Source organism: Schistocerca piceifrons, chromosome 8 (genome assembly GCF_021461385.2).
Source record: "Schistocerca piceifrons isolate TAMUIC-IGC-003096 chromosome 8, iqSchPice1.1, whole genome shotgun sequence".
Taxonomy (NCBI): Eukaryota; Metazoa; Arthropoda; class Insecta; order Orthoptera; family Acrididae; genus Schistocerca; species Schistocerca piceifrons.
In genome coordinates, this window is record NC_060145.1 from 456702000 (window position 1) to 456723255 (window position 21256).

Genomic DNA, 21256 nt, shown 5'->3' on the forward strand with positions numbered 1-21256 from the left:
GGATAAATGTGACAGCACGCCAGTTGTAAGAAAACTGCGATGTCCACCAGTTCTGCTGCGACCTCCCTGCTTCAGGAGCCTAAACACGGTGGCGCCACGACCGTGACCAGGTCAGTTCTTGCTTTGCGAGTGCCGGCCGAAGTGGCCGTGCGGTTAAAGGCGCTGCAGTCTGGAACCGCAAGACCGCTACGGTCGCAGGTTCGAATCCTGCCTCGGGCATGGATATTTGTGATGTCCTTAGGTTAGTTAGGTTTAAGTAGTTCTAAGTTCTAGGGGACTGATGACCTCAGCAGTTGAGTCCCATAGTGCTCAGAGCCATTTGAACCATTTGCTTTGCGAGTCATACAACTGTCTGCACACCACTATTTAGTAATATTTATTACATGGTTATTAGTTTGCAGGTTCGTCTTCTTCACACAGAAAAGGAGCAACGACAAATAATTACTTCTCGTTCGAATTTCGTATTAACATCGTAGTTAAATTTCTCACTCGAACAACATTGTTGCATCAGAAGTTCGGTGCCCCTTGCTGGTATGAATTTCATTCCCCGTTCAACCCAAACACTGATCTCCTGCTGTTTAGCATCTGCTGTTGCTACAGCCTGTGGCTAACATGTAACATACATACATTAACGGACAAAAAGTTGCAACTCCAAAAAATAATTACTTTAGAGTAATGAAATTTCTGGAATACATTTGTCTTGCTAACACATGGAAGTGATCAACATTGGAAGATCACAGGTTAATGGAAATGCGATGTAAGTCAAGACAGATGTGAAATGCTGGTACATTAATAAAATTTGTAGCTGCCATAATGTTGACTGCAAGCATGGAAACGTTCGTGGATTGTGCTGTACAAGTGCCGGATGTCAGTTTGTGGGATGAGGTTCCATGCTTGTAGCTCTTTTATCGATCTATAGAGGCACGCTTAATACCGTTTAACTACCGAGCGAGGTGGCGCGGTGGTTAGACACTGGACTCGCATTCGGGAGGACGACGGTTCAATCCCGCGTCCGGCCATCCTGATTTAGGTTTTCCGTGATTTCCCTAAATCACTCCAGGCAAATGCCGGGATGGTTCCTCTGAAAGGGCACGGCCGACTTCCCTCCCCATCCTTCCCTAATCCGATGAGACCGATGACCACGCTGTCTGGCCTCCTTCCCCAAAACAACCAACCAACCAATACCGTTTACGGATGACGCTGGAGCCATCGACGGATGGTGTCCCATATGTGCTCGATTGCACACACATCTGATGATGGAACAGGACAAGGCAATGTGTCGACACAGTCTGCAGCATGTTGGGTTGCAACAGCAGTATGTGGGCGAACGTTATCCTGTTATAAAACATCCCCTAGAATGTGGTTCATGAATGACAGCACAAGAGGTTGAAGTACCAGATAGACGTACAGTTTTGCTGTCAGGCCGCGTGGGATTACAACGAGAGTGTTCCAGTTGTCATACAAAATCGCATCCCAGACCGTAACTTCTGGTATAGGTCCAGTGTGTCTAGCACGACGAGAGGTTGGTTGCAGGCCCTCCTCCAAGAGCGGCCATCACTGGCAGGCACCGAGGCAGAACCAGTTTTCGTCAAAGAACACAACAGACGTCCACCCAGTCTTCCAATGAGCTCTCGCTTGTCACCACTGAAGGCGGAAATGGTGGTGGTTTGGGATCAGTGGGATGCGCACTACAGATCGACTGGCTCGGAGCTGTCCGTCGAGTAACCTGCTGCTCAAATTGTTGCTGGAGACGCAGTACGATGCAGCAGAGCCGTACGCCGAGCACTATGGTCTCCCCTCACGGGAGACCGGGCTTGTTACGACAGTACAAGCCGGCCGTTGTGACCGAGCGGTTCTAGGCACTTCATTCCGGAACCACGTTGATGCTATAGTCACAGGTTCGAATCCTGCCTCGAGCATGGATGTGTGTGCTGTCCTTAGGTAAGTTTAATTAGTTCTAAGTTCTAGGGGACTGATGACCTCAGATGTTAAGTCCCATAGCGCTTAGAGCCACTTGAACGACCGTACATTCTCGTGACCACTGCTGCCAGCAATCATGTGACTAGACTCTTGCCGAGGTCTTCGTCAATATCGCAGAAGGAACTTCACGTAGCCCTGTTACAGGACCTCGTTCAGGGGACCGAGGTGCTGATAATGGCATTCTTGTTGCGTTAAAGGCATTCTTTAACATCGACTCACCACGTCCAGTCTCAGAGGCGAGTAACGCTCACGACCGTTACAGCCTGTATTGAATGCCAGTCTGATTTACATCGTCATGGTGGTGGTACTAGCGCCAATATTATGCGACTGGCAGGAAATTTGAGTACACATAATCTATTCATATGCAGGAACACTCTTAACAACTTTAATTTATTCCGCACAGTTTGTTTTCGGTGTTGCTATTTTTTCCGACAGTTTATGTGCTGAAAGTCCATCTAGTGTGGTGTGCGTACTGTAGGGCCTTTGGTACACACACCATCAGATTATTTGACGTGACACTCTAACGAAGTAGGCGAGTGTCAGCAATATGTCTCGCGGTCTTATCGTGGCGTGTTTATCTTCTGCCGTTAGGTCAGACGATAGAAATGCCACTTGCACGCTTAGAGTAGCAGATTGACGGTGACCAACTTTAAACAGAACTCGATTAATTTTCATACACATTTATTAAAATAATAACAAGCATAGACATTACGTAACTTCATTCTGGATGCTATTTACAATTGACAATCTGAAGTTCCTTTGCTCTTGATACGTTAATCTTATCCTCACATATCTCTGATACTTGACAAAGTGTCTATACATTTATCTTCATGGCTATGTACAGGACTATAGTAATCTTATTAGGCGCAGACTGAAACTTGACTACAGACTAATGCAGACTAATGCAGACTGACTAATCGGAGGTCTGTACACTCGTTATAATACCTCGAGCGTTCAGATATCACTGCGCGAATGTGATCCACGAGGAGAAGAGATTCTACGTTAGCAGCAATCTCATTGGCTGCGTTACATATTAATACGCGGATCGGCAGATGCAGAATTTGGTCCGTCTCTAAGGCAGCGCCATCTCATAGAGCAGAGACGGACGACCGCTGCGCCTGCACTGTTGTGCTTAGCGGGGCGCGTTCTATTGGGAAAGTTGTGTACGCACTGACTACGCGGAACTATGTACACAACACCTAGTGATCACAATTTAAAATTTTGTACATTTGTGGTAGGATGTTATGGGACCAAACTTCTTAGGTCATCGGTCCCCTAAGCTTACACACTACTTTATCTAACGCAAAGTAACTTACGCTATGGACAACACACAGACACCCATGCCCGAGGGAGGACTCGAACATCCGACGGGAGGAGCCGCGCAAACCGTGACAAGGCGCTCTAGACCGTGCGGCTACCCTGTGCGGCAATTCTATGGAATTTCAGTTTGTGCCTCATTTTCAACACAGAAGTTGTTTGAGAGAGAAGCAGTGGAGAAATTGCTTAAGTCAGTGCTAGGTCACCGTTACCGTGTAATGCGCAGCTGCTGCTGCTGCTGCCAGTATGTGACCTGTTTCCCACGCAGCGGCCCTTTCTGTGTGTGTGTGCAGTGAGCCAGCCGCCGCGGACAGCGGACCAGCCGCCACCGTCGCCGCCCGCCGCCGTCCGCGGGGGGACCACGGCCGGACTTCTGCCGCCCCCGTGCCGCACCCGCCTGCCCGCCGCTCCCCGACACCCGAAGGCGACGCGGTGCCTCGCAAACGGTGAGTCCCCTCACTACACACACACACACACACACACACACACACACAGACACATTGATGGGCTAAAACATTATGACCAACTGCTTAATAGATCTTCTTCCATTTCATATGTGGCATACAGCAAACCAGTGCTTAACAGTATTGCTTAAAAAGAGTCTTTGTTGCAATTTTAGTGTTTTATTTTTCAACGACGCGTTTCGCCTTATTTAGGCATCTTCAGGTTATCTATTCAAGGTGGACTCGAGAGACACCAAGATCTGCATAACGCGTTCCTGTGAACGCGAACCAAGATCTGTATAACGCGTCGCGTTCACAGGAACGCATTATGCAGATCTTGGTGCCTCTCGCGTCCATCTTGAATAGATAACCTGAAGATGCCTAAATAAGGCGAAACGCGTCGTTGAAAAATGAAACAACTAAAACTGCAACCAAGACTTTTTTTAACCAGTACGCTTAATAGATCGTTGTCCTTCTTTAGAACGGAATACACGACTGCATATCAGGGATCCGACAGTTTGCTGGTAGGTTTCCGGAGACATGTGGCATTAGATGCCTATACACGGGTCATGCAATTCGTGTTAATAGCGGGCTGCTTATTTGCGTACGCGGTGGTGGTGCTCGTTAGTGACCCAGATAGGTTTCGTAGGATTGAGAGATGAGAGGTACAAGATTTTAAAGGAATCCGGTGCGGATCTGCATCCAACGTGTCCAGCTCTACAGCCATTAGGACGGAGCGCCAACTGTAAAGTAAACCAGTGTCCACTGGACCTGTATTGGTCTGGCTCTACAGCCGGCGGACGAACCGTATATGTGGAGTGAATCTTCTCTCGCCGAGAAGGATTGCAGTTGTGTTACACAGGAGTTACAAAACGTGCACCCAGTAATGTATTAACAATAGTACCGATTTTTTTAAATAAGAGGATGCCATCTCTGATAAAATTTTGTTTTATTACAAAAAAATGATAACCACTTTATCGCTGTATAAAACTACAGTCATCAATTACTATACATATCACGCAAATCACTAACTGCTACAAAACTAGATTCATTGTTCGCTTTTAGTTCTTACTGTAAAAAAAAAAGACTTTTAGTCAATCAAGATTTTTAAATAATTACTAGTATTAGGTTTGTAAGAAATGTTTCTTGTAAATATACGTAAAGATGTCCACAAGCATATGTAACTCAATTATTTTAAATTGTGAGCAAAAAATATTATAGAGGATAGTTTTTCAGATTTCAGTCTGCTCCGTCGCTCATTAATTATTATTTGGCCCATCGTGGAGAGGATCCTCTCACACGGCATTGAGGTGGCAGCGACACACAACCGTTTCACCATCACTTTACAGAGACGTCGATAAAGATCTTTACATTGCTTCCACCACATAAGAGGATTCCAGTCCTATCAAGTAGTTCTTCAGTAATGTATCTATCCATTTCTATTGCGCACAATGCAGCAGGATTTCGTACAGCAAGAAAATTCTTAACTTGTGGATAAAATTTTCCCCAAATCAACGACTGGCATTCATGCTCACCTGAGGAAGACTCTCCACTCTTTGAACTGATCGTCACATATGGAAAGAACTTTTCAATTACAGTGCTCTGCTGTTGTCGAGCAAATCTTGTATTTTTATTTATTTTTGTTTTTAATTTTTTCTTTTTCTTTTTATTTTTTTTTCTTTTTTTTGTGTTTCGAAGCCCTCCAAACTACTGTTGCTCGGCAGTGTGGGTGCACTGTCCACCATTTTCTGCAGACGACACTTCCAGTGGCAGAAGTATTTTGTACCGATCGGCCTATCACACTGACAGTTAAACACTGTCAAAGTGATCTACAGATCGTGAAATACAGAAACACACTACCTCAGTTACACTTCTCTGCCACTGACAACGAAAGCTTGAATATTTCAGTGTGAAACTGATCTCCAACCTGGCTATACATCACCACATACCATATCGATATAGTAAACACACAATTCGTATCCTACAACATACAAAATCATCACTTCTGCTCTCTGCATACGGTTATCGATCACCAGGCACTCGTGCATATACCGCGGAGACAGACAGCATAAGCAATTGCACCATATATGGTCAATGCAGCACTAGATATTTCCAGCAAGCTCGGTAGATTATCCACCATAGCCGAAGGTGTAAGTCATCTGCTCCCCACACACACTAGCCTGACACGTGACCACAGCTCCCTCAGCAGACCAAGCTGTTTCTAGTAGTGTGTGGTACCAAATAATCACCGCAGCCTTTGAAATTGTCGATCTGTCACACGAAACACAATATTTTTAGTATAATTAAACCAAGTTCAGTAGGTGCCTATCAAGTGCGAGTCATTACTTTCAAATTAATTACATTGTTTTCAGTCTTGATGGTGATAATGACGACGCGGGAACGCTTCTATGCATACCGTGTAAATTATTCCTGTCTGCACCGAAGCTCTTGATGCAGGAGCTCGGCGGCGAGTGAAACGAAGGAGCTGACCATATAACAGTGCGAATAAATATTCCTATTCTAACAACTTCTTATAATACTTTTAATGAACGGTTAAAATACACATTTTTAACAATGCTGGTACGGCGGATCTAAGAATACGGCCATACGCTACCACCTCCCGAAACAAAAGTGTGAAGATACGTGAATTAATAAATTGAAGAGTGTAATTCTTACTTTGTTTCATACAGATAATTAACGATGTATCGAAATATTATCCTTGCCACAAAACAACTTGTTAATTTACCTTTGGCGGTGTCTGTGACTCATTCAGTTTACATATAGATTATATATAAGAAAAGAAAATAACGAAAAAATAATATGATTCAATACAAAAGGGACAAAAAAAATTTTCAAAAATAACTAGAGTCGCCGCTTATACCAGGCTGACCGCCACGAAGTATTGCCGCTTTTGATAAATATGCGTATCAGAATAATCAGCGGAATAAAACCCCTTCCTCTAGTTCTCTAGAAAGTTAAATACAATTATGGCTTGTCAACAACATAGATTATGTGCCAGTTCTATCGTGAGACGAACTTCTGACATTAATTAAGGCGCACCAACCTCCTCCTGTTTCTTTGCACAGGCAAAATTTGTAAGAAAGTGTGTTTGGTCCCGTCCGACGCCCGCTATACCAGCCACACCTAAATACCAAAGAACAGATCTGGGATATTGGAAAAAATAAAATATGTGAAGCATCTTGCTCTCAGAGCTGAAAGAAGTAACGGCTGATGATTTTGCTGTTGTGGAATTACGAGTCTGGAGAAAGGCAGCATGTCAGTTAAAAATAGTGAGGGATGACTATTGGATGAGAGATTCATAGCTGGATGAATGAACTGAAAATATAAATATACCACTTGTCACGGATTCAGCGCACAATCGTAACTGTCAACTACTGTACCTGCGGACGGCGAATCGACAGACAGACGAGGAAGAGGACAGAATCAGCATGCATAGTCGTTGTACGGGTAGCACGAGAGAATCTGGTGAGCAGCTAGGTTAAGATAACGGTACCTGCTCCTCCCGTTTACGTTGTAATCACGTATTCAGTTCTGTGGCACGTGTTGCAGGCAGACCCCTGCATTGCGCCGGCCCGTGCCTGTAGCACGTGCAGTATTCTTGCATCGGTTCTGACTGCTTGGGGCGGGGCGCGAGTCTGGTAGTAAAAAATACGGCTTTTTTTTCATAAGAGCCTGAGAGTAGGGTCGGGGGCAGGGGCTGTCTTCCGAGGCCTGGCCTTAATGTCTCGTTCCCGCCCTCCCAGCGCCAAGGAAAGGAAAGGAAAGGGGTTCGATGCCAAATCGGCCATGCGATTGGGATTTGTCAGACACGTGTGCGTGTAGCCACGTGCGAGGCGAGCGCCTACCAGTTTTTTTTATTTATTTGAGAACAGTTACATTTTATCTTTCTTTGGCGAAACGAGATACAAAAACGCTGAAATATTCTTCCTGTCCTTCACTGGAAATGTCTACACGATCGAAACATTGCTAGTCATAGAAAGTATGGAAAATGTTTCATTACAATAACGTTCAACCACTGATCATTTTGAGACACTCCTAAACTGCCAAACACCCATCCAGACTCTCCATTTTACGCAACCAGAAACATTACCAACACATTCAACACCTCCGACACGAGAGGAAATCACAAACATAATCAAAAATCTCAAAAACAGGAAAGCATGTGGAGAAGACACAATTACAGCAGAAATGCTCAAGCTTGGGGGAGAAACATCAGTAGAAGCACTACACAAAGAACTTGAACAAGTATGGGAAACCAAGAAAATCCTAAGTCACTGGAAAACTGCCCTAATTCACCCTTTGTTTAAAAAAGGTGACAAAAGGGATGTTAACAACTATCGTGGAATATCGCTTCTCCCAGTCCCATACAAAATCCTATCAAAAGCCCTGCTCAATCGTGTATCACCAATTATAGAGGAAAAACTTGGAGAATATCAAGCTGGCTTCAGACCAGGAAGATCCTGCGCCGAACAAATTTTTAACCTCAAAACAACAATGAACTATTTATCTACAAGGAGCAAGAAATATTTCATAACATTCATTGATTTCAAAAAAGCTTATGACTCAATCTATAGGGACACACTCATCAAAACACTTCGAGAATATGAAATAGATGAAACAACAATCACCATAATCAAAGAAACATTAACAAATACAACATCAAAAGTAAAATTCCAAGGAGAAATTTCACGGCATTTCGAGGTCAAAACCGGCGTCAGACAAGGAGATGCGCTGTCCCCGGTACTCTTCAACTGTGTTCTGGATAAAGTCATAGCAGAATGGAGAAAACTCACGCAAAAACATGGAGTTGAGAAAGTCCAAATTGGAGGGAAGTGCTACAAAGCCATTGAAACCAACTGTTTTGCCTTCGCTGACGATCTCGCCTGTTTAGCTTACACACAAAAAGACACAATAAAGCAAATAGAATTACTTAAAGAAACTGCTGAAAAAGCAGGCTTGCAAATTTCATTTGAAAAGACAGAAATCATCACAAACATCAAAAATCCACCAAAGAAAATAACTACGAAATACGGGAAAATACAGGTATCTAAACATTTTAAATATCTTGGTGAACTAATTCAGCCTGTGGCAAAAGGTCATCCAGCCTGCAGGGCTAGAATACAAAAACTAGAGACAGCAACTCACTACTGCAGACAAATGTATTCAAAAAAATGTATATCCAAAAACATTAAACTCAGACACTACCAGACTGTCATTAGACCGCAGATACTATATGCATCAGAAACACTGGCAAATTTTACATACGCAGAACAGATAGAAAATCGTGAAAGAAGAATTGTGAGGACAATTCTTGGACACAGGAAAATAACAAATGATCAAGGCAAGCCTGTATACAGACTAAAAAGCAACAAAGAAGTGTATACGAAGTGCAGCAAAATTACAGATGAAATTAGAAAAAGAAGATGCTCCTTTCATGCTCACATCATGAGGATGAACCCGAATAGGCTTACAAAACAAATATTTTCGTACATCGCAAATCTAAAAAATAAATATTTATGGTTTATCAACACAGAAAGAGATGTAAAAGAAATGGACATAGATCAAGAAACTATTTAACAGAAACCTTTTTAGAAAAAAACTGAATTCATTCACGGGTTTCGGTGTGAAAATTAAGAAGACTTGTGGAACTAATTGGTCTGAAGAGAGAAAAGCCGCCTTCAGCGCAAGAATGAAAGAAGTGTGGACTGAGAGAAAGAAGACTTCCCAGAAGCGCAAGAAATAACTGTTTTCACGGTCTTTAACGGCCAAATTTGTATAATAATAATAAACAGTCTCAAATGGCTAAGATTATCAAACATTTCTTCTTGAACAACCTCCTACTTTTATTAAAAAGAAAAATGAAGAAGCTGATAATTTCAGTTCGTATCATTTACTAAACCGGAAGAGCTGATTTACACAATCCATTCGTGTTGGACAAGTGACGTTCGGAAACCAATATCTGGCCATGTTAACGAAATAAATTCGGAGCCAACATGTAACCACGACAGTGAACATCGCATTCGGATTTCGATATTTGATTTTCGCCTTCGGCGAGCTGTGTGGCGCGTAGACTTGGTGGATAGGTGTGACAGCACGCCAGTTGTAAGAAAACTGCAGTGTCCGCCACTCCTGCTGCGTACTCCCTGCCTCAGAGGCCTAAACGCGGTGGCGCCACGACCGTGACCAGATTAGTACTTGCTTTCACGAGTAATGCAGCTGTCTGGGTTTCGTATTAACATAGTAGTAAAATTTCTCACTCGAACAACAGTATTGCATCAAAGGTTCGGTGCCCTTTGCTCGTATGAATTTCGTTTCTCGTTATCTCAAAAACTGCTCTCCTGCTGTTTAGCTTCTGCTGTTGCTACTGCCTATGGGCTAAAATGTAACATATACTGACGGAGAAAAAGTTGCAACTCCAAAAAATAATTACTTCAGAGTAATTAAATTTCGGGAATACATTTGACTTGCTAACATATGTAAGTGATTAACATTGGAAGATCACAGGTTAATGGAAATGCGAGGTAAGTCAAGACAGATGTGAAATGCTGGTACATTAATAAAATGTGTCACTGCCAGAATGTTGACTGCAAGCATGGAAACGTTCGTGGATTCTATTGTACAAGTGCCGGATGCCAGTTCGTGGTATGCGGTTCCATGCTTGTAGCACTTTTATCGATCTATAGAGGCACGATTAATACCGTTTACGGATGACGCTGGAGTCGTCGAGGGGTGGTGTCCCGTATGTGCTCGATTGCAGACAGATCTGATGATCGAAGAGGACAAGGCAATGTGTCGACACACTGTGCAGAATGTTGGGTTGCAACAGCAATGCGTTTGGTTGAACGTTAACCTGTTAAAAAACATCCCCTGGAATGCTGTTCATGAATGACAGCACAAGAGGTTGAAGCACCGGACTGACGTACAGTTTCGCTGTAAAAGTGCGTGGGATAAGAACGAGAGTGTTCCACCTGTCATACAAAATCTCATCCCGGACCGTAACTTCAGGTATAGGTCCAGAGTGCCTAGCACAACGAGAGGTTGCTTGCAGGCCCTCAACTGGCCCCTCCTGCAAGAGCGGCCATCACTGGCACCGAGGCAGAACCAGTTTTCGTCAAAGAACACAACAGACGTCCACTCAGCCCTCCAATGAGCTCTCGCTTGACACCACTGAAGTCGGAAATGATGATAGGGGTCAGTGGGACGCGCGCTACAGAGCGCCTGGCTCGGAGTTGATGATGATGATGGTGATGTTTGGTTTGTTGGCGCTTAACTGCGAGGTTATCAGCGCCCGTACAAATTCCCAACCTTCGCTCAGTCCAATATCGCCACTTTCATGAATGTCGATGAAATGATGAGGACAATAGAAACACCCAGCCGTCTCGAGACATTTGAAAATCCCTGACCCCGCCGGGAATCTAACCCGGGACCCCGGGTTCGGGAAGCGAGAACGCGACCGCGAGACCACGAGCTGCGGACTGGCTCGGAGTTGTCCATCAAGTAACCTATTAGTAACAGTTCGTCGTGTCACCGTGGTGCCAATTGCTGCTCATATTGTTGGCGGAGCCGCAGTACGATGCAGCAGAGCACGATGGTCTCCCCTCTGGGCAGACCGGGCTTGTTACGACCGTACATTCACGCGACCACTGCTGCCAGCAGCCATGTGATTAGACTCTTGCCGAGGTCTTCGTCAGTGTCGCAGAAGGAACTTTCAGTTTCTCGTAGCCCCGTTACAGGACCTCGTTCAAAAGGAGTGAGGTGCTGATAATGGCGTCCTTGTCGTGTTAAAGGCATTCTTTAACATCGACTCACCACGTCCAGTCTTAAAGGCGAGTAACACGACCGTTACAGCCTGTATTGAAAGCCAATCTGATTTACATCCTCATGGTGGCGGTACTAGCGCCAATATTACGCGGCTGGCAGGAAATTTGAGTAGTCTAGCGCCAGTATTACGTGACTGGCTGGAGTAGCCACAATCTATTCGTATGCAGGAACACACTTACTAACTTTCGATTATTCCGAAGAATTTGTTTTCGGTGTTGCTATTTTTTCCGTCAGTGTATGAGCTGAAGCTCCTTCTAGTGATCACAATACCAAATTAAGTAGATTTAAAATTTTGTGCATTTGTGGTAAGATCTTATGGGACCAAACTGCTGAGGTCATCGGTCCCTAAGCTTACACACTACTTTCATTCATAATAATTATACAAGAATAACCCACCACCTTAGTGATTAGTGGGTCTTAATACCCCTTAATGTTATTATAATTGCAGCTACTACATATTTAATTTGCAAGACTACAGACAGTATTACATGGGTTAATGGGCAGACTACTTCTAGTGTTACCATTACTTTCTAATAACTACTGGTGATTTGTGTTAACTGCCTGCAGCGTTACAAGTGTGCCAGTGTTAGTATAAATCTACTTGGGTGCCTGGCTCATAGAGCTAAACCCTATGAGCATGCCGCTGGCACGGGGCAGGCAAGGAGGTTATTGTCGCTGGAGGTTTCTAATCTACAATTCTATTCTACTAAAACTTCTACCTAATCTACGTCATAATCGGTGCATATGTCAAGTCCGTGAAATAGATCACCCCAGTCCCCCTAGTCCTGCACGTGGCGGATTCCAGCTGTTTAGTCGACCTACCCACGAACAGGCGGTACGGGATCGGAGGGCTGGACGCGATCGGTGATTACCAACTAGTCACGAAAGTCTCTCAAGAATATTGTTAGTACTTTTCATGATACGTCGTTGGGTAATGTATTCAGTGTTTGAAAGGTCTCTTCTTGTCTCAGTACGTCGTAAGTATTGTTACACACTACTTTATCTAACGCAAAGTAACTTACGCTATGGTCAACACACACACCTATGCCCGAGGGAGGACTCGAACATAAAACACAAGGAGTCGCGCGAACCGTGACAAGGCGCTCTAGACCGTGCGGCTACCCCGCGCGGCAGTTCTATGGAATTTGTGCTTCATTTTCAAGACTCAGTTGCTTGGGAGAGAAGCAGTGGAGAAAGCGCTTAAGTCAGTGCCAGGTCACGGTTACCGTGCAACGCGCAGCAGCTGCTGCCAGTAAGTGACCTGTTGACTGTGCGGCTTGCACTGAGCCCGCCCCTCCACGCGAACGCTCCTTCCCACGCAGCGGCCCTGTGTGTGTGTGCAGTGCGCCAGCCGCCGAGGACAGCGGGCCCGCCGCAGCCGTCGCCGCCCGTCGTCGCCCGCGGGGGGACCGCGTCTGGACTACCGCCGCCCCCGCGCCGCCCCCGCCTGCCCGCCGCTCTTCGCCGCCCGACGGCGACGCGGTGCCTCGCAAACGGTAAGTCCCCTCACTACACGCACACACACACACACACACACACACACACACACACACACTGATGAGCTAAAACATTATGCCCAACTGCTTAACAGATCTTCTTCCAATTCATAGGTCGCATACAGCAAACCCGGCTTAACAGTATTGGTTAAAAACAGTCTTGGGTTGCAATTTTAGTTTTTTTTATTTTTCAACGACGCGTTTCGCCTTATTTAGGCATCTTCATGTTATCTTTTCAAGATGGACACGAGAAACACCAAGATCTGCATAACGTGTTCCTGTGAACGCGAACGCGCTATGCAGATCTTGGTGTTTCCCGCGTCCACCTTGAAAAGATAACATGAAGATGCCTAAATAAGGCGAAACGCGTCGTTGAAAAATAAAACAACTAAAACTGCAACCAAGACTCTTTTTAACCAATACGCTTAATAGATCGTTGCCCTTCTTTAGAACGCAATACATGATGGGGGATCAGGGATCCGACAGTTTGCTGGTAGGTTTCCGGAGACGTGTGGCATTAGATGCCTATACACGGGTCCTGCAATTCGTGTAAATAGCGGGCTGCTTATTTGCGTACGCGGTGGTGGTGCTCGTTAGTGACCCAGATAGGTTTCGTGGGATTTAGAGATGGGAGGTCCAAGATTTTAAAGGAATCCGGTGCGGATTTGCATCCAGCTCAAGAGGACACGCCTCCGCGTTCCGAGTCCAGTGGATCTGTACGTGTCCAGCTCTACAGCCATTAGGACGGAGCGCCAACTGTAAAGTAAACCAGTGTCCACTGGACCTGTATTGGTCTGGCTCTACAGCCGGCGGACGAACCGCATCTATGAAGATAATCTTCTCTCGCCGAGAAGGATTGCAGTTGTGTTACACAGGAGTTACAAAACGTGCACCCAGTAACGTATTAACAATAGTACTTATTTTTTTAAATAAGAGGATGCCATCTCTGATAAAATTTTGTTTTATTACCAGAAAATGATAACCACTTTATCGCTGTATAAAACTATAGTCATCTATTACTATACATGTCACCCAAATCACTAATTGCTACAAAACTAAATTCATTGTTCGCTTTTAGTTCTTACTGTAAAAAAAAAAGACTTTTAGTCAATCAAGATTTTTAAATAATTACTAGTATTAGGTTTGTAAGAAATGTTTCTTGTAAATATACTTAAACAACTCCACAAGCATATGCATCTCAATTACTTTAAATTGTGAGCAAGAAATATTATTTAGGATAGTTTTTCAGATTTCAGTCTGCTCCGTCGCTCATTAATTATTATTGACCCATCGTGGAGACGATCCTCTCACACGGCACAGAGGTACCAGTGACACACAACCGTTGCACCATCACTTTACAGAGGAGTCGATAAATATCTTTAAATTGCTTCCACCACATAAGAGAATCTCGAGACCTCTCAAGTAATTGTTCAGTAATGTATCTATCTATTTCTATAGCGCTCGATGCAGCAGGATTATGTACAGCAAGAAAATTCTTAACTTGCGGATAAAATTTTCCCCAAATCAACGACTGACATTCATGTTGATCTGAGGAATACTGATCATTGTTTGAACTGATGTCTTGATGCTTTTGGTCAGTATTTAATTTAATTGTACCGCACATCTGCTTGAGGTTATCTACTGCTTTTTCTGCGTTTCTAGGCGCTGGACCATAAGACTTGATCCTTGGATATAGCAGTATTATCATTTTGTGCTATGCAAGTGATATTGCTATGTGCTTGATATCGACAAGTATCGCGGAAATGGTATGATATTCTGGTAAACCGTGTGAAAATACATATGTTCTTGTAATCCCAGATTCTGGGGATGGGTGTAGAAAGCACGCTAGCAACCAGGTCGGGGTCAGAAACAGTAATGCGTTTGTGCCAAGGGGAACTGATCCGGCCTTCTTACAACAGTTCGGAGAGTGACCTTGGCCTGCTGAGGGAGCTCCAGTCACGCGTGGGGCCAGTGTACGTGAGTGTGTGTGTGGCGGGGTGGGAGGGGGGGGGGGCAGATGACTTGTCACCGTGAGCTGTGGTGGATATTCTACCGAGCTCGCTGGAAATATCTAGTGCTACGATGACTATATGTGATGCATGTGCGTATGCTGTCTGGCTTTGCAGTGTACAGCATGATTCAAGAAGATATGTAAATATTTTAATTTGTTATTTCGCAAAGTAAAACTAAAGAAAAAATTTCGTATAAACATAGGTTCGCAAATGTTTAGTTATCGCTAACAAAAAATATAACAATTTCGCTAATATGAAGCCATAGCAAAACTGTTTGAGGTTAAAGTAAAACACGATTTCCATTTATGTTGTTGTTATTGATCTGGTGAATCTAATAAAACATGTCCCAGACGTGTATCTGCAGTAATTTTCCAGAACACCCAGAGAAGCAAAGACGTAATTTCGTAAAATTTTTAATTTATTAACTACCTGGCCCTATTTCTTTTTAAGTTCCAGACATTGTTTTCAACAGAAGTTGTAGAGAATTTTGCCGGCCGCGGTGGCTGTGCGGTTCTAGGCGCTCCAGTCCGGAGCCGCGCTGCTGCTACGGTCGCAGGTTCGAATCCTGCCTCGGGCATGGGTGTCTGTGATGTCCTTAGGTTAGTTAGGTTTACGTAGTTCTAAGTTCTAGGGGACTGATGACCTCAGGTGTTAAGTCCCATAGTGCTCAGAGCCATTTGAACCATTTTTGTGTAGTAACGGCGTTGGTGAAATGTGGCGGCGCGCCGTCGTGTTGAAAATACATTTGCAATCCCGTAGCAAGAGGAACATCTTCGAGCAAGTGGGGCATTTCATCTTTATGTAATTGTTAGTACTTCTCGCCAGTTAGATGGCCTGGGAAAATGAATGGTCCAATAGAGTCTATGCTGATTATAGCACACCACACATTTATGCTAAATCGCTGCTGGAAATTGCATTGCACTGTTGCACGTAACTGCCGATTAGTATTTAACCAGTTGCACAGCTTCAAGCGACGGGCTGGATCTCCCGGGTGTAAATGATGCACTTTTTGTTTATGGTAAGGATAAAATTCATTGTATTTCAGTGTACGCCATACCTTAGATTGTGAAATGCCTAATCGTTTAGAGACACGTCGTGTACAGGTACCCGGGCTACGTCCAGCAGCATCCATAATATCCTCATCATCGTCTTCATGTATTGAGCGCTCGTACCGATTATGAACGCTAGCCAGAGAACCTCTCTCCCGCAACATTCGAAATACTCCGCTAATCGTTCGTGCATTCAGAATCCTCTGAGTTGGATAACGTACGCGTAATTCGTTAACTGCAGCTGTAGCATTACCATCACATTTGCCATAAGTAAACACCATATCGGCGTATTCCTCTGTCGTAAATTTGAAAAGCATCCCTATTTCCTAAACAATCTACAAACTACAGCAGCTACTACGTGGTTTCACATAAATACACTGTTGTTATTACGTTCTTCCACAGAACAGTACAGAAAAATAACTCGTTTCAAGATCAGGAAACGACTGAAACAATTCACTAACGATTTCCAAAAATGACACAAACACTTGTACATTCTTAATGGAGCTACGGTCGCAGGTTCGAATCCTGCCTCGGGCATGGATGTGTGTGATGTCCTTAGGTTAGTTAGGTTTAAGTAGTTCTGAGTTCTAGGGGACTGATGACCTCAGATGTTAAGTCCCATAGTGCTAAGAGCCATTTGAAGCCATTCTTAATGGAAAGTAAACAAATTTACTTGTATAATAATCACTGCTTCTTTGGATGTTCCGGACAACTACTGCAGATACACGTCTGTGACATGTTTTATTAGATTCACCAGACCAATAACAACAAAATGAATGGAAATTGTGCTTTATTTTAACCTCGTACGGTTTTGCGATGGCTTCATATTAGCGAAGTTGCTAAATTTCAGGCAAAATCTTTTATTACCTGTAACTCCGTAAGCAAGCATTTGCGGACCTATGTTTATATGAAGTTTTTTCCTTAGTTTTACTTGTAGAATAATATATTAAAATATTTGCATATCTTCGTGAATCACCCTGCATATGCCTTGAGGCAGTGTAACACAGAGAGCGCGAATATCCAGACTGTATTCATAAAGTTATTTCAGAATCAGAACACTTAGCGACTTCCAAAAAACGTTAAACATAATTCCAAACCTTTTCTAAACTTTTCTCTGTTAATTGTGTCGCGTGAAATATTTAACAGATTAAGTCATTTGTAAACAGCTGTTTGAAGCTTATTTATGTAGGGGAGTTGGAGTCTTTAAACAATAGAGGCTTTACTGGTCTGTAACATCCACAAAAAGCTTGTGTTGCTTTAGGAACAGAAGTTCCGGATTTGTGCAAACTGACTGAATGGCAGACGTAAGGTTAGCGAATCTTATGACCTTTTGTAATTTATTTTTTTAAATTGTAACTAATAACATAAACGCTCAAAAAGTAGCAATCACGAGAACTGTCTCTTGTCTCCTTCCATCGCAGTGAAACAGCAAATGTAAAAGTCTTTTTAGAAATCGTTTTCTAAGATCTTACATAGTAACATACATTATGCGGCGCCCACGAATTACCTTGATCATAAAACTAATTCTCAAAGAATGACAAGTGTTGAAAGAACAGAAGAAAAATCAGTAAAATCGCCAAAAATTCGTATTTAGGTATTGAGAGTTAATTATAAAAACAATGTGATACGGCGTTTTGTTATCATATTAGGATTCAGCACAGTAAAAACGAGAAGAGTAAGCAACTTTCATTCGGAGTGTTTTTCATCGTTGGATTTTTATTCGAGACACCACGAGATACGAAATAATAGAACTAAAATCCAACGTACAATGAAAAGTGTAACCAATGGTATGAAAGGTGGCAACTCCGCCTCCTCTCGTTGCTGACACGATGTGTGTTTCGACAATGTCCTGTTTCGTTTATATCTTAATTGCACATAGGTCTAATCTCATTGACTTTATAATGAGCAATGGGAAAAGTAAATGTGCTAAAGTAAATTTGCTGGAAATGTTGAAGAAACTGATCCTCAGCTGTTCAGGTTCTGATGATTTAACGGCTACAGTCAAACAGAGGTTTACGATGTTTGCTGACAGTACAGTCAGCTGCCGGTATCTTGTTTTGAGGAAATTTGTCGAGTAATAATGAGCATTGTCATTCTGTTAATTATACAGATAAGTTACCATTCTAGGCGACCAATGAAGACTATGTTCATTGTAATTTTAGTAGTTCAGTTAATTGGCCTTCATTTAGTATCAATGTGTGTTTCAGTTAATTATACTGTACATTCCTACGTCTTGAGATTCGCTCTAAGGTTGGTCAAAAGTATCGGGACACCTGTTAGTAGTCATTAGTAGAGGGCGTATGCATCCCACCCATGACGGGTCGAACTCCAGTGAGGTGTCTGAATGACTGTAGGATTGGCAGCCCCCCGCTGCAGGAGCCGAAACCAGAGAAGGTGGGAAGGTTGGACGCCCGGGTCTGGAGAGGAGTTGACGTTCTGACCCATCTCCAAGGCGCTCGGAACTTTGCGCAGGCCAGTTCATTTCACGACACACATACTGCTTAATGACACGGTGCTTTGTCACGCTGACACAATAATCGGCTCGCAACTTTTCCTCTGCTGTACGCAATACATAATGCTGTAAATTTGAGCGTTTTTTAACCGCAATAAAGGGACCGCACCCTAACCGACAAAAGCACGCTCGTAGCGTAACACCAGCTCCTCCGTACTTCACAACGTAAGGTATCAGCTAAAGTTCTCTAGGCATTCACCAAACCCAACCCCTCCCGTCGGGTTGCCATGGGGTACAGCGCAGTTCATGACTCCAATTCACTTGTTTCCAGTCGTCCACGGTCCAGTGGCACCGCTGTTTGCACCACGTCGAGCGTTGCTTAGCACTGATTACAGGGATGTGTGGCGTATGAGGAGCTTCTTGACCATCGTACGCAATTCTTATTAAGAGAGTATGCATAGCCACTGTGCTAGCTGGATTGCAGGTAGGACTTACTACCTCACGAGTGATTTGTTCCGCTGTTTTCGTGCGACTTTATAACAGCCACGCTCCGCGCTGCTCGATCGTCAGTACACGAGGTCTGCGTGTTCTCGGTTTAGCTCTGGTCGTTCCTTCGCGTTTCCACTTCACTGCCATACCACCAACAGTCGACTCGGACAGCTTTAGAGTGGTTGGAATGCCCCAGTTGGCTTTGTCAACCACATGACACCCTATGACCAACTCACTGGGGTCTTCCGGCTGACCTGTTCTGCTGTTACTGCTTGTCTGCTAACAGCGGAAACCCAGCCTCTGGTGGTATCTAAAGATCAATTCCGTGTTACGTACGGCTGTCCGAATACTTTTGATCATGTAGTGTACACACAGTATTCAAAAGATCACGCACGTAACTCCATCTACTGACAGGTTAAGAAATATGACGTGCTAATGTTGGTTTTTCTTCTGCGACTGGAGACTGCGGAGAAAAGTCAAGGCACGATTCAGTATGTGCCCAAATTTACTCTCTATAGATTAGCTGAGAAAATTAATCTATGGGAGAGGAAATTCTCTGTAGTTATAAGTGTATCTAATATTTGAGAAAAACGCTGACTTAAAGGCTCGTAAGAAGTTCGTGTTTGGTGTTGTGTCGTACGTGGATCTAATACCGGTGACTCTTCCTTGGACAGTGACAAAACTGAATGTGCCAGAATAAATGTTTGCTCATCGACACGTGGTGAAAGTGATTCTACTTCTCTTCTGTTGTGAGCAGACACAGTTGCACTACTGCCTGCAGACATTGGGCGATTGTTGTACACCTTAATTGGGAACGACGGTCCGTTTCGTTCTACAAATTCCTCTTGTGAAACCGGGTGTGTGAAGGTAGATACATCCTTCCCGCTTGTTTTCAAACTTAGTTCAAAGTGTTCCCGTGAGTGGCGCCGTCACAGCATGTCTTCAAGATGGCTACTACACTTGACGTTCGTCAGAGCAAAGCGCTGTCATAGAATTCCTGTGCTGTGAAAACGAGAGAGTGGAAAACATCCACAAGAGGTTGAAAAAGGCGTATGGAGATGCTGCTGTCGATCGCAGTACAGTTAATCGGTGGGCAAGCAGATTACATGATGAAAGCGGGCACGGCAATATTGAGGATTGTCCTCGCAGCGGCAGGCCTCGTACTGCACACACTCCACACAATGTGCAGAGAGTTAACGAATTGGTGACTGCTGGCATACGCATCACAGTGAACGAATTGTCACGCTTCGTTGGGACAGGGGAAGGAAGTGTTTACAGAATACTGAAAGTGTTGGCGTTAAAAAAGGTTTGTGCCACGTGGGTTCCCAGGATGTTGACAGTGGCTCACAAAACTCGGATGGACAACACTGAAACACCCGCCTTACAGTCCTGACCTGGCTCCATGTGACTATCATCTCTTTGGGAAACTGAAAGACTCTCTTCGTGGAACAAGGTTTGAAGATGATGACTCCCTTGTGCACGCTGCTAAACAGTGTCTCCAACAGGTTGGTCCAGAATTTTACCGTGCGGGTATACAGGCGCTGGTTCCAAGATGGCGTAAGGCAGTTGAGAAGAATGGAAATTATGTGGAGAAATGAAAACATTGTTCCTAAAGGATCCATCTACATACTGTAAAACTTTCAAACATGTAGAATAAAAGATGGATTAAAAAATAGTGTGCATATCTTTTGGAGTGACCCTCGTAATATAACACAGCGATTGTCACAGGAACACTTTTTTTTGCTATTTTTGCTTTAAGTATATAAATTTGAAGAATCTGCAGCTTATTTATTAACGTTTTGAAATCCTAATTTCTGTCTTCCCATACGAGTTTGGCGCTTGATGCCATGGATCTTCCAGTGAAGCCCGTAGTTATCGAAACACCCACCACCGAATCATTGTCTCTTCCAAACCTAGCCAAATCTGAGATGTGCGACTTTAAAGTAAAATTAAGATTCCCCTATGGTAGAGCTTGTGGAAAAAAAATCGAGAACAAAGTTCCAATGAGCAGGGTGTCCCAGGAGGAATGGTCAGTATTCAGAGATATGTGACAGTGTGACGAAGGAAGATGGGATAATTTTAATTCCCCTCTTGTTTTGCCATCTGCCTCCTTAAATTCGTTTTGTTACTTTTAAATATTTACCCTTAGCATACGTGAATACAATCTGCATTTTCT

At 43.8% G+C, this 21256-nt stretch overlaps 1 protein-coding gene across 1 annotated transcript in view; it reads left to right on the top strand.

Annotated features, from left to right (window-relative positions):
- LOC124712448 (mucin-1-like) overlaps positions 1-21256 on the top strand; it is a 106843-nt gene that overhangs the window by 17618 nt on the left and 67969 nt on the right. The window contains exon 2 of the mRNA XM_047242743.1: positions 12926-13078. Coding sequence (XP_047098699.1) covers positions 12926-13078 — 153 coding nt within the window. The remainder of the gene's footprint in view (positions 1-12925; positions 13079-21256) is intronic.